The sequence below is a fragment of the Aegilops tauschii genome, chromosome 1 (assembly GCF_002575655.3).
Source record: "Aegilops tauschii subsp. strangulata cultivar AL8/78 chromosome 1, Aet v6.0, whole genome shotgun sequence".
Lineage (NCBI taxonomy): Eukaryota > Viridiplantae > Streptophyta > Magnoliopsida > Poales > Poaceae > Aegilops > Aegilops tauschii.
In genome coordinates, this window is record NC_053035.3 from 493,294,129 (window position 1) to 493,307,826 (window position 13,698).

Sequence of the window (13,698 nt, forward strand, 5' to 3'; positions counted from 1 at the left end):
GTTGAAGTGCAGAAACAAATTAAAATGTTAAAGTTTGGCACGTCAGCCTGGCACAATTAAAGCAATCTGAATGATTGCAACTTTTGGGAAGTTACAAACCGAATCTTTGAGCATGTTAATCCAAAAATCACCGTGCTTTTTTCCATTTTGTTCTAATACACGTTTCCATGAAGACACATCATTTTACCAAGAAGCGTTTCTTTCCATGAAGAGACATCTTATTACCAAAGAACGTGTCTTCCACACATAGACATTGTTTCACCAAGTGACGTGTCTTGTAACCAAACGACATGACTTTTTGTGGGCCTAGCAATCAAGATCCACAAGACTTGATTTAATCTTGATAAAATCAAATGATCACTCCTTTTAGGATCATGCGGCTTCACGCAGATGCCGCATTAGGTCGACATAATCAAACAATTGTTCTTTTGGTGTGATGGACGATGTGGCATAACGTAAATGGTACATGAGGAGTCGATCTTAGAAGAAGGAGGGGTATGCCTTGTACACATTAAATTATCATTCCTACCATTAACACGAAGGAAGAATACAATCAGTATGGTTTATGATGTAATTTTCTTTACATGTCAATTTTGTGTCTTTGCTGTTCTTCGATTGCACTGATTGTTGTTTTCTTCGATAAACCAGATATGAGATGTTTCCTGGGTGTCTTTTCTTCAAAATATATAAACAATTCAACTCACCAGACACGCTATAAGGAAACCTATTGGTAGTGAGATGGACATAGAAATCAGGTTCTTCTTTAGGCAAAAAATAGTTTTTTTAGGTAAATAGAAATTAGGTTTTTCTTGAGTCTAAATTTTTTTGAGACAAAAAAAAAACATCAGGTTGCCTATACCAAGTAGGAATTGACCTTGCAAGGCCCAGCGGAGCCCAGTCGTCCTGGAGGCCCAGGCAACGAAGTCCCCAAGACCCACGGTTTGGCCCCGTGCGGCTCGGTCGATAGCGTGGGGGCGCCGCCACCAGAAGAAAGAGAGGAGAGACGGACGCGGGACGCGAACCCTATTACCCCACCCCACCCAGCTCTACTAAATCTCTCCTCCTCCCCGCCGCCGCCGCCGCGCCCTACCTTACCGCCATCCAGCCCCCTGCTCCTCCCCCAAACGCACGCGCGGCGCGGCCGTCGTCTCCGTCCCCCCTCTCCTCGTCGCGGCGAATCGATCGTGCTCCTCCCGTCCCCGCCCCGTCCGCCGTCTCGGGTTTTTGAGGTATGAGCTTGTTCCCGTCTGTCCAGTGATTGTTTGCTCGAGCCTCCGGGGTTTCTCGGCGCGCTCGGACTAGATCCGCTCCCGGCCGAGGGAGATACGCTCGATTGCTTTAGAGTTCGCTACTACTTTCCTAGTTGTCTCAGCTGGGTGGTGTTACTCCATTGATGCTGTCCGCGTCTCCTCTAGTAGTTGTCTAATCTGCGTGTTACTCCCTTGATTGATGATGCTCGCCTGCCGTCGATCCGTGCTTATATGGATTAGTAAGTATTTAGCTCGGTTGTCCTAGAATTTCTCTGTGGCATATGCCAAGATGGGACAAGGAAAACCCCAATAGTGCAGGAGGGCGTCTTGCTCTTTGGCAGCAAGTTTGCCAAACGCATATTCTTGGCCATATCTGCTGCTGCCTAACAAAGCACTAGCTTTGCCACCACCGACAGCAAGTTTCCGGTGAAGCCACAGCTGAAAAATCACTTTTTTTTCATCTTGTATAGGGCACGTGGTAGATGTCCAATTAATTCTCGGAGCCGCACGCGCTGCCCTTCCCGCTGTTTCTTGCGCCGCGTCGCTTGGGAAGGGCGGCGCTATGAGTGTTCTGCGTGCCAGCCGTTGCCGATGGAGGAAATAAAGCGCGCCGGAGGCCTTCCAGATACGACCACGCATTCAGATCTCCCAGCTGTTGCAGCGATGACGTGGGAGTGGTTGAGTTTCTCATTTGCGGGGGTAGTTTCCTTTGAGTTGCCAACGTGTGGCATTGCATTAAATGAGCAGTTCTCGAGGAATTTGGGAGCATACGCTAGAGAATTAAGGCCTTCCAGTTGGGAGAATCAAGAAGGGGAGGTGGAACTAGCACGTGCGTTGGCCAGTTTTTATCCTTTTTTTTTGTTTCCTGTTTCCTTGGTTAAATTATTTTTAGAGATGTGAGTAATTAATAAACCAAAAGATCGGGAGTAGCAAATACTGCTGCTGCTGCTGCTGTATATGTGTTGGTTGTCAACTATTCACTGTCTCCCTATTAGTATGAAAGTGCTGTTTAATTATCTAATACAAATACTTGATTTCTGCAGGAGTGCGGGTTGTATAATACTGAGGCTCAGTTGTTTGCATCTGGATTGAGGAGTTTCTGTTTGTAACCTGACTACACTGTTCAATGGGTTCTAAGAGGACTTGTCTTCTGATCACTTACTCTCCTGAGATAGTAGATGGCGTGCCTTTGTATGTGTCATCAAATTGCCTGCCTGTAAAAGCTTCCAAGTATGAACCTGCTGGTCATTCTTTCCATGCGGTCGCACTGAAGCTCCGTGGTCTTGATGAGAAAGAAGACACTGAAACTGATGATCGTAGTGTGTCATCAGATGACAAGAGCCAAGATTTTTCTGCTGGTTCAGATAACTTCAGCAGCAAAGGAAAGAAGAAGTCTGGTTCTGGAAGTCAACAACAAGATCACTATGCATTGCTTGGATTGGGCAACTTGCGGTTCTTGGCCACCGAAGATCAGATTCGGAAGAGTTACCGTGACATGGCTCTTAAACATCATCCAGACAAGCAGGCTGCTCTTCTTCTCCATGAGACAACAGAGGCAGCAAAGCAAGCAAAGAAGGATGAGATAGAGAGCCATTTCAAGGCCATACAGGAAGCTTACGAGGTCCTCATGGATCCTACCAAGAGAAGGATTTTTGACTCAACTGATGAGTTTGATGATGATATCCCAACTGACTGTGCACCGCAAGACTTCTTTAAGGTCTTCGGACCAGCCTTCATGAGGAATGGCCGATGGTCTGTTACCCAGCCAATTCCTTCTTTGGGAGATGATGCTACTCCTGTAGTGGATGTTGACCAGTTCTACAATTTCTGGTATAACTTCAAGAGTTGGAGGGAATTTCCACATGAAGATGAGTATGACTTGGAGCAAGCTGAGTCTCGTGAACACAAGAGATGGATGGAGAGGCAGAATGCGAAGATACAAGAGAAGGCCAAAAAGGTAGAGTATACGCGAGTACGTAATCTTGTTGACAATGCGTACAGGAAAGACCCAAGGATCCAGAGGAGAAAGGAGCAGGAGAAGGCTGAGAAACAGAGGAGAAAGGAGGCAAAATACATGGCCAAGAAACTGCAGGAGGAGGAAGCTGCAAGGGCTGCAGAAGAGGAAAGGAAGAGGAAAGAAGAGGAGGCGAAGATAGCCGCAGCAGCTGCTGACATTCGAAAGAAGTTGAAGGAAAAGGAGAAGAAGTTGCTACGCAAAGAGAAAAATCGCCTGCGCACACTTGTGGGCCAGGTAGTTGGCGAGTCCCACTTCAGTCTGTCAAAGGAGGATGTTGAAACAGTATGCACATCACATGATTTTGAACAGTTGAAGAAACTCTGTGATATTATGGAGGACAAGGATACAGCTGAAAAGGCCAGGTTGCTGAGAGGTGCACTGAGCAAAGAAGAAAACTCCTCGAATACCTCAAAAGAAGAGAAAATTCATGCCAATGGTGTGGCAGATTCTACTCCAAAATCCACTGTCCCACAAGGCACTCCAAAATCCACAGCCCCACAAGTCATTACACTAGGCAACAATGAGAAAAAAGAGAAAGAGTGGGGAAAGGAAGAGGTTGAATTGCTTAGGAAAGCTACACAGAAGTATCCGAAGGGAACTAACAAGAGGTGGGAGGTTATTGCAGAGTTTATTGGTACTGGTAGATCTGTTGACGAGATTTTGAAGGCCACGAAAACCGTTCTTCTGCAGAAGCCAGACTCTTCTAAAGCTTTTAACTCGTTCCTTGAGAAACGCAAAGCAGCTCCATCTATTGTATCGCCTCTTTCCACAAGAGATGAGACGGCTGGTGGCTCAACTGTGGGAGCTGGCACCGAACCATCCAAGGCCGCTGAACAACCTGCTGCCAGCAGCAGTCAGACTGCTAATGAGAAAACTGGTGCTGATCCTGTCCCTGAAGAAGCACCTTCTGCAACAGATCCAGATGCTTGGTCAGAGGCCCAGGTGCTGGCCCTTGTTCAAGCTTTGAAGGCATTTCCAAAGGATGCAAACCAAAGATGGGAGCGAGTAGCTGCTGCTGTCCCTGGTAAAACAGTGGTGCAGTGCAAGAAAAAGGTTGCGTCAATGAGGTCGAACTTCCGGACCAAGAAAGCGGAGTAGAAACAGATCACCACTGAGGTACTTTTGCGATTAGTAGCTGAGAGAAGCTAGTCTTCGAACAGCATTATTCTATTTATTCTATACTAGATACGTTCATTTGACCTTTGATGCCATTTACATTTCTCCCATGTCGTCCTATATCTGATACTGATCAGAGTGTTATCTTTTACATTCCTGTAGATGTTTTGTTATTCAATGTTGATCATGAACATTATGCTTGACTCCATGTCCATGGTGTGCTGTAGTTATTTGTACCATAAGATCCTGTTGGATTATATATTTGTTGTAGAATCTGTGGCATGCGCTTAGACTGTCTTGTATATGATGTTATTTATGTCCTTCAGTATTTAGAGTAGATGCTGTCAATTTTTCAGGTGATGCATGCCATGTTTAAATTGCTACCATGCTTGCGGTTTTCTTGATCAGGACGGTCTTTGTGCTGCAGCTGGCTTGTCTTTGTTTCTCTCTCTATATATATAGTAGGTCTGGTTCTGGTAAAATAATAATTCGCCCATGATATGTTTATATGAAATTAGAAAGCTGCAAAAACCAGTATAATGTTGTTTACCAGCACATGCTATAAATTAAACTAACTAGTCATGATCTTAATTGGCATCCTAGCATGAGTTGGAGTATTATTATCACACAGGTCTGGTGGATTGCTGTTGGATACCCTTTACCCAGTTATATATCTTGCTAACCATATTGTCTCTTGTGTTGTTTACAGGCCACACAAGAAGATTGGTCGATTGCCTTTTGAAGACCCTGGGTTTCGCTTGCTGCTGACTTTCTGGATGGTGGAGACGAGGCTTCGTCGTCAAGACCCAGCTGGTTTGTTACCAGGAGCGAGTCCCTGAAGTCGCTGATGATCGAGGCAGCTATTGAGAGAGAGGGAGAGAAAGATAGAAGCTTAGATCAAAATTTTGAGTTATGGAAAATTACCTACCTACCTTATGATTTATCGCGATGATGTTCTCCTGCATACAGTATACTTCTAGCTGATGCCTGCTATATTGGTTATGAATTTATGCTGACGTTATTCTTGTTACGCTAGTCGTCGTTAAGATATCTGGTGATATACAGATTGTGGAAGTTGAGTATCGGTTTCGCTATGTTGTTTCTCTTGATGTCTTGCTGCTTTAGCTCATCATCTTAGTCTTGTCTGCTACCTGCCCTAGACAGATGGCGACAGTAATTTTTTGTTTGTTGCAAAAAAGCACAGGCAAAGGGCTGACTGTCATATTTTGTGCTCAGCAGACATTTAGGCCAACTTCAAACGGCCGGCCGTTTTGTCCGGATTCAGTCGGCCGTCCGTTTTGTCCGGATTTTGTCTGTTCGGCAACACAGCCGGCCTCCAGAATGAATGTTTTTCTTGCCGGCACACTGCCAGCGGCCCAGCGGGCAGGCGCGAACCAGGCCCTCGTCTTCTCGCTCATCTTCGACAAGTCCACGCTCATGATCACAAGGGCCACCTCCTTCGCTTTGGTGGCGGCATTGGTGGCCTCGATGTCGAGCTGCCTCTGCCTGGCCTTGACGTTGTCGGCCTCGATGTCGACCTGCCTTTGCCGGGCCGCCTCCTCCATGTCGAGCTGCCTTTGCCGGGCGGCCTCCTCCATGTCGATCTTCCTCCTCTTGACCGCCTCCTCCATGATATGGGCACGACAACTTCTATTATTGATACTATTCAAGCTAAGCAAGTTAAAGAATCAAGCCAAGAAAATAGAAAAGTTGTAGAAAATAATATTATACATGCAACCATATTTCATCAAGGAAATGATGGTTGTGTGCGTTAGTTGTGTGGACCAAGAATTAGTTCTTTAATTAGCACCCCAAGGATCAATTGTGTGACGCATGCATTAGAATCAAGGAATGTGATTGGCACATTGGTGGATGGTCCTGTACGCATGAAATCTAGAATTATACGACCAAGAGAAACAGAAAACTGGGAAGGATCAGCGTGGCGCAAGGCAAGGAATCAGGCATGTTTTGATTATAAACATCAGTTAAAATCGTACCAGCTAAGAGATGTGCATCAGGGAGGGAAACAAGAGATAAAAAAAGATCATATACGTGACAAGGTGCTACCAAATTTTAGGTCACCTCCTAGATATGTCATGTTGGAAACCGTTCCTTCCAAGTAGTTTTTTATTCCTTTCATTTGTTTCCACTAGTTTGTTACGTAGGTGAGTTTGGCTTCTGTTAGGATTTAGTCATTAATTAGTTTAACCTTTTTAGGAGTCCAGATATTTTCTTAGCTTTAGACGTACGTGAGTTAAGCCATATAAAAGGCTGGCTTCGGCCGATGTAAGGGGAGATCAGTTTTGAGTTTATTTGAGAGACATGAACAACACAGTAAATCGTCCAGGTTTCGGGCGGCCATATCTTGTGTATCATCTGTGATTTTTCCATCGTGGAAATTTCCTAGCGACGGAGGGTTGATCATCAATACCGACGCCTACGTGCTGATCCGAGGGGATCATTATTTTTGTTCGTGTATTTTTGTACACGGGTGGAAATTATTCTTGAAGGTTGCGAGGAGGGACATGCGGACGAACTGTTGATCAAGCATCGCCGTGAAAGATCGGGCCGACTATACGCATGAATTAGCATCTCGCTAGTCCGTGCTTCATCACTCCATCTCAAGCTTCTTTCTTTGAAGGTCTACTAGGTATTGCTTCATTTGCTCGTCCTTGCTTGCCGCTTCTTCTCGTCTCTCACATCCTTTTGAGACATCATGCCATGCAAAGTGTCATGCAATGCCATGGATGAGGCATCACGTATATCGTCAACCTTGGAGTTGTTCTTGCCCCTCGGCCTCTATAACGCCTCGCCATCTCCACCTCCGGCGAACTTGGCCGTCTTCAGTCCACTCTTTCTTTGCAGTTCACGGTATTTGTTTTTGAACTTAGGGCAATTGTTGATGATCGTCCAACAATGCGTAAGAGTGAATGGCTTGTCATTGTGCCGGGCCTTGAATGCCTCCAAAGATTGAAATGCCTACACGACATGATCAACAACAAGTGAACATGCAAACATATACACGGCCGAAGCCTCATGGCCGTAGCAAGGAAAGGTCTAGGAAGAGGAGAGCATACCATGTCCCCAACGCCGAGACCACCCACGGGCCGTGCTTCAACGCTCTCAAATGCGGCGCAATACTTGTTGCACTCTTGTTGGATGAACAACCACCTCTTTTGAATCGAGCCGATGCCACGGTTGCTTGTAATTTGGTAGGGCTCAAACATCTTCCTTTCATGGAATGTTTTGTGGACTCTCGTCCAAAAAACAATGCCCTTTTGTTGCGCGCCGGTCCTCGGATCTTGGCTAATCTCCATCCAAGCTTGGCAAATCAACTTGTCCTCATCTTGTGTATATGAACCCGTGCGAATGCTCTTCCTCTTCTTTTGTGCTTCCGCTCTTTGGGTGAGCTCGTCGATGAACAATGGCTCGCCACTAATATCAATGTCATTACCTTCTTCTTCATCACCATCACCTTCGACATAGATGTCATCGTCTTCATGCCACGAGTCACCATGGTCGTAGTCAGCACGGTCGTCGGCCTCTTCATTGGGGACGTACTGGGCGCGGCCATCCTGACTTTGGGTCTCGTCGGGGTCGTAGGCACGGCCATGCCCACCCTCGAAGATCACGTCCTCCATGTACTGGTTGTAGAAGGGGTCGTCGACCATTGGCGTTGGGGTCGGCATTCCGTCAAACAAGACGCGGGGGGCCGGCATGGTGCCCGTGAACGGTGCCCGTGCTTGCTTTCTTTGCATCTCGACGGACGGCCGGCCGCCGCTGCTGGACCCAGGCGTGACGTTGAGGTCGATTACGGCCGGGGGCGCGGTGTGGACGGCGCGAACAAGCCCACGTCCGGCGACCCCGAGAAACGGGTCTGGCCGTCGTGCCTCGGCGGAGGAAAGCCGGGCGACATGGGCGCGGTCCGCGACGTCGGCGACTGGCAGTGCGGAGGCCGGGCGACCGACGAGCCTGTGCTCGCCGGGCCGACGGCCGCTGCAGGGAACCCGGCCGGACGGCCCATGCCAAGCATGAGGAGGGCGTGCGCTTTGTTGACGAGGTCCTCCTTCTCGTCGACCGCGGCCTTGCGCCGCGCGGCCTCCATCGCATCGCACTGGGCGGCGAACTTGGCCGCGGCGGTATTGACCTTGACGACCGCTCTCCGTTCCCTCCTCTTCGCCGATTCCGCGTCTAACTTGGCGATCTCCTCCGGCGTGCACTCCGACCGCGGCTTCCTTGGCGCCTTCTTCTTCACCTTTGTGGGCGGGTCGACGGCCAGGCCGCCGGAACTCGGCGGGGCGTCGGCCATGGACGGGGGAGAGAGGGGGCGGCGGGAGGGACGTGGGAGGGTTTGGGGAAATGGCGCCAAATGGGCGTGGGGGGGGGGGGTGGTGGTGTTTGGTTTCTCCCACCGACAGGCGGGCCAGGGGAGGACAAGCGTGCGCTGTCCGTTGCACCCCAAAACCGGCGCAAACTTGGGCCGGGGATGGGTCGAAAGCAGACACAAAGCGGACAAAAGTCTGTTTGCGCCCGCGCGCTGGGCCGTCTCGTTTGTCTCTTTTACTCCAAACGGACGGGGGCGAACAGGATAGGGTCGCGCGGTGGAGTTGGCCTTACACTGCTTTAGCAGAAGGCTCGTGGTGGGTTTTCTCCAGCTTTGGCTTGTTGCCAACAATTAAATATATTCAAGAGAAATGCATCTTCCGCCGCTGAGCTTGTACGTACGAATGACTGTATTGGGAGAGAATTTACAGAGGAAGGAGACAAGATGGGCAGGAGCAGAGTCTGAATGTTTAGCTCTTGTCTGGTGCACCGTGCGTGCAGTCAAGTTTCAGGTTCAGTTGAGTTGAGCTCAGGAGCCAACCAAGCCTCCGTCTCCTTCCTTAATCCCATGTACCACTGTATTTCTCTAGCTATGATGTGCAGTAATAATCACTAGCTATCCTATGTGGCGTTGCTCTTCCTGGAACTGCGGCCCGTCGCAGGCAGGGGATCCTGAGGACGAGTGAGTTTGGAAAGGGGTTCGGTTCAGATAGGAAACGTAGGCTATGTGACAAGGTCAGATGAGTAACGTAGGGTATGCCATAAGGCGTGGTGATTCTGATTGCGTGCGTGAACGACGGGCTCTGATGTCCCAACATTTTGGTATTAGTCAATACGCCCACAAATGGTCGGTATCAAGAAAAACAGAGGCAGCGGGGAGACTAATATAGGATTTCACATTAGGTGAGATCAATTAGATTAACCACACAAAAAAAAAATTATATTTAGACATTCCGAAAAAGACAACATACCTCTACAACTCTGAAAAAATTCAGCTCAAAACTCGCTGTACATTTAGAGATTCATAAAAGACAAATTCGAATGTGAATAGTGGCAGCTTTGGGTGAATAGTATTTTGACATTACCCACATCCAATTTTGTCTTTTTTGTTTCTATTAGTGTAGGTCGAATTAGGAGCTGAAATCCTTTGAGGTTGTACATCAAACATTGATTTGTGTCTATATTTTTTTTGAGAATTTTTGAACATGTTTTGTATTTTTAAAAAATAAAAAAATTGATCTCACATAATGTGAGATTCTATAATAGTCTCCCGGGGTTAATTTGCGGGGTCTGTACGGTTTTGTACCACACTAACGGCTAACGTGCGCCTTGTCGCGCCGTTTTTCACATATGAGTTTTTTCTCGCTTGTATAATGAATTTTCGTTTACCTGGGCTTATTAGGCTCTGTGTGCTCAGGATGTAATTGACCTTATGATTCGGTAGGGATTACATATACAATTTTTATATATCACCTGTAGCAAGTGATACGGGCCAACCGCCCATAGATACTGCCATCCCGGTTTTTATGCAGAGGGAATTTTCCAGCCAAGTTTTTTTACAGAAACCCGGGTTCTTTCTTTCCCTTCCTTTCAGCCTTTTACCCTGTCATTATCTATCTATCTATATATATATATATATATATATATATATATATATATATATGTATATGTATATGTATATGTATATATATATAATTCTATACAAGAACATTTTTTAAATACACATTGAACTTTTTTCAAATACACATTGATTTTTTTAACATATGTTGAAAAAATTCAAATACATGCTGAACATTTTTCCTTACTCTTCTAATTTTCAAAAATTTGTTCACATTTTTCAATCCATAAATATTTGCGCATATTGTCTGCTGTGCTGTTTGCAGGCCACACAAGAAGAAGATTGGTCGATTGCCTTTTGAAGACCCCGGGGCTTGCTTGCTGCTGACTTTCTGGATGTTGGAGACGAGGCTTCGTCGTCAAGACCCAGCTGGTTTGTTACCAGGAGCGAGTCCCTGAAGTCGCTGATGATCGAGGCAGCTATTGAGAGAGGGAGAGAGAAAGATAGAAGCTTAGATCAACATTTTGAGTTATGGAAAATTACCTACCTACCTACCTTATGATTTATCGGGATGATGTTCCCCTGCATACAGTATACTTCTAGCTGATGCCTGCTATATGTCGTTGCCGTATCGATGGAGAGGAGAAAACGAGCGAGAGAGAGATGAACCAACGAGAGGAAGAAGACACTGGTATGTTTTGTGCTGTCGAACTCGACAGTGTTTTTCTGTTATTCCTCTCTCTGAAAGTATGGCTATTACAGAGGCTAACAACTGGGCTAACTAACTCCCGATCATCTGCCCACGATTCACTTGTGCCGCGCCATCCCACGGCTGCGTTTCGTGCGCCTAACTGATCGGTAGAAAAGATCAAAGCAAAACAAAAACGGTGAGTCTGTGCATGCAGCACAACTCTGAACCTGACTACGTGCAACACCTGACAGACCAGGCATGCATCTGTTATTGTAACAGCAAGCAAACTAACTGACGGTTAGCTTAGCTAGAGCCTACATTTCACCCCCTTAAGCTCAACGTCCTGAATCAATCTTGATCATCCCAAGCTTCTGCCGCATCTCAACGAAATTGTTGCGTCCCAGTGCCTTCGTCAGTGCATCTGCAATCTGCTTCCTGGTAGGAATGTGATCCACTTTCACCTGACCCTTCTCCACACAATCACGTATGTAATGATACTTGATGTCAATATGCTTGCTCCGGTCATGATGGACTGGATTCTTGCTGAGAGCAATGGCAGCTTGATTGTCCACGAACAGCTTGAACTTGGCCTGCGGGAAAGGGGCTCGATGCTGTTTCCCTAGTGCACAGCCATCGCAATACTGCTCGATGCGAGCTATCTCAGGCATACCTCGGACCATCCCTTTTGCAGACATGGCATGCAGCGCTCGGAAATGCAAATGCCCCATTCTAGCATGCCACTTCCAAGTCTCATCATCCACTTTCATCATCAGACACACCGGCGTGTCAATGGTCAGCATGCCGGTGTACAAACGAGTGCTTGATCGCCGGACACGAGCTAGTATGCGTTGAGCTGGATCATGTACTGTCATCAAACCATTTTGAATCCCAATCTGACACCCACCTTCGTCCAACTGACCAACAGAGATTATGTTGCTTCGCAGGCTCGGTATGTAGTATACCTCTGTCAAGGCACGCTGCTCGCCGCTCTGGCACTTGAAAACAATGGATCCCCTGGCACGGATTGCTACATGTGACCCATCTCCAAATTTGACCGTGCCATGCACGCCCTCATCAAGCTTAGCAAACATGCTCTTCTCTCCTGTCATGTGACTTGTGGCACCCGTGTCAAAATACCATAGACCGTCAGGGGATGGCACGGGGATTACCTTTTCTTCATTGAGAAAAACTGCCTGTGGTGCCACTGGTCCAGCCGCTGTGCCGGGGGTGACCATGGCCATGAACAGGCCTTGCTCATGCTCGTCGCCTCCTTCGCGCACCAGATTGGCTTGTTCCTTCTTCCCTTGCTGACCTTGTTTTTCCAGATACGACCAACAGTCTTTCTTCCAGTGGCCAAGTTTCCCACAGAAATGACATTTCCCTTTCTTCTTTCCGCCTGATCCACCGGATCCACCAGCGCCGCCGTTGCCGGCCGCAGGTTTGCCTCCGCCGGGAGACTTGTTCTTGGCCGGCTGCTTGTTCTTGCCGGCGCCGCCGCCACCGGACGATGAGCCGCCGCCGCCGCCGAGCTTCTCACGGGCCAGCCACTCCTCATGAGTGAGCAGAAGGCGCCCGGTGGGTTGCGCGCCGTCGTCGAGGTCGTAGTGGTCCTCACATGCAGAGAAACTCCCAACGAGCTCTTCAATGGACATGGTTTTCAGATCGATCAAGGACTCAATCGCCATGGCCATCGGGCGGTACCTCCGCGGCACCACTCGGAGGAACTTCTGGACGGCCTTGTGCTCGGTGACGGGGTCGCCGTACAACTCCATATCGGCAACGAGGCTAGAAAGCCGCAGCCCAAAATCCTCGACGGACTCGCCGTCTCTGAAACGGAGATCCTCGAACTCCCGCCGGCGCACATGCGCCTTGGCTTCACGGGCGCGCTCGCTGCCCATCCGCATCATCTTGATGGTCTCCCACGCCATCTTCGCCGTGTCCTTCGCGGCCAGCACACGCAGCATCTCCGGGGGAACACCGGTGAGGATGATCTGTAGTGCGCGCTGGCCGTCGCACTCGTCGGCGGCGTCCTCGGTCAGCGCGGACCACACACGGGCGACTTGCAGCTTCACCTGCATCACGAGTGCCCATTCCATGTAGTTGGTTCTCGTCAGCATCATGGACGCCGACGAGGCCTCCGTGTCCCTCACGATCCGCTCGATGACGCGGAGCTCTCCGCTGCCGCCGGCGGTGAGGCGCGCGACGGGCGCTCCGGACGATGGTGACTGCCCCGCCGCCGCCTTCGCCACCGCCTTCTTCTTCTTCTCGTCGTCCGACATAGCCGCAGCGGATCAGACACCGCTCGACCACCAAGGCGCAGGATCGAACACCCGAAGCTCTGGTACCAAATGTCGCCTTCCTTCTTGTTACGCTATTGGTTATGAATTTATGCTGACGTTATTCTTGTTACGCTAGTCGTCGTCGTTATATGCAGATTGTGGAAGTTGAGTATCGGTTTCGCTATGTTGTTTCTCTTATGCCTTTGCTGCTTCAGCTCATGATCTTAGTCTTGTGTGCCCCCTACCCTAGACAGATAGTTTGTACGTACGAATGGCTGTATTGGCAAGAGAATTTACGAGAGAAGCAGAGGAAGGAGAGGAGATGCGCACCACCACCCTCTCTAAGCCGTCCTCCCCATCCTGAGCACGTATGCTTCCACCGTCGCCTTCCTTCCTTCCTTCTCCAGGCGGCCATTGCTGTTATTCCTTTGTCTTGTGTGGCTTGCACGACAAGCTTGTGGTTT

General features: G+C 48.5%; 2 protein-coding genes across 3 annotated transcripts; one reads left to right on the plus strand and one right to left on the minus strand.

Moving 5' to 3' along the window:
- Nucleotides 1–958: 958 nt before the first annotated feature.
- LOC109764233 (uncharacterized) lies at nucleotides 959–10,878 on the plus strand. 2 transcript variants are annotated; one of them, XM_020323078.4, is made up of 3 exons: nucleotides 959–1,229; nucleotides 2,294–4,383; nucleotides 10,590–10,878. In XM_020323078.4, the coding sequence occupies exon 2, from the start codon at nucleotides 2,377–2,379 to the stop codon at nucleotides 4,363–4,365; it is 1,989 nt and encodes a 662-aa protein (XP_020178667.1). In that variant the 5' UTR covers nucleotides 959–1,229; nucleotides 2,294–2,376; the 3' UTR covers nucleotides 4,366–4,383; nucleotides 10,590–10,878. The 2 variants fall into 2 exon arrangements, with proteins under 2 accessions (XP_020178667.1, XP_020178668.1); XM_020323079.4 differs by lacking the exon at nucleotides 10,590–10,878 and adding an exon at nucleotides 5,093–5,465.
- Nucleotides 10,879–11,290: 412 nt separating this feature from the next.
- Nucleotides 11,291–13,234, minus strand: LOC141039196 (uncharacterized). The gene is made up of 2 exons (XM_073506517.1): nucleotides 12,493–13,234; nucleotides 11,291–12,267 (listed from the first exon to the last, which is right to left on the minus strand). Exons 1-2 carry the CDS (start codon nucleotides 13,232–13,234, stop codon nucleotides 11,291–11,293), a joined length of 1,719 nt encoding a protein of 572 aa, XP_073362618.1.
- Nucleotides 13,235–13,698: the final 464 nt, after the last annotated feature.

What these genes read in the sequence shown, in the direction of transcription:
- LOC141039196 (XM_073506517.1), bottom strand. Translation starts at nt 13,234, where the DNA reads ATGTCGGACGACGAGAAGAAGAAGAAGGCGGTGGCGAAGGCGGCGGCG. An exon ending in TCATGAGGAGTGGCTGGCCC is followed by an intron (nt 12,268 to 12,492) that starts GTGAGAAGCTCG and finishes TGGAAAAACAAG; the next exon opens with GTCAGCAAGGGAAGAAGGAA.
- LOC109764233 (XM_020323078.4), top strand. Translation starts at nt 2,377, where the DNA reads ATGGGTTCTAAGAGGACTTGTCTTCTGATCACTTACTCTCCTGAGATA.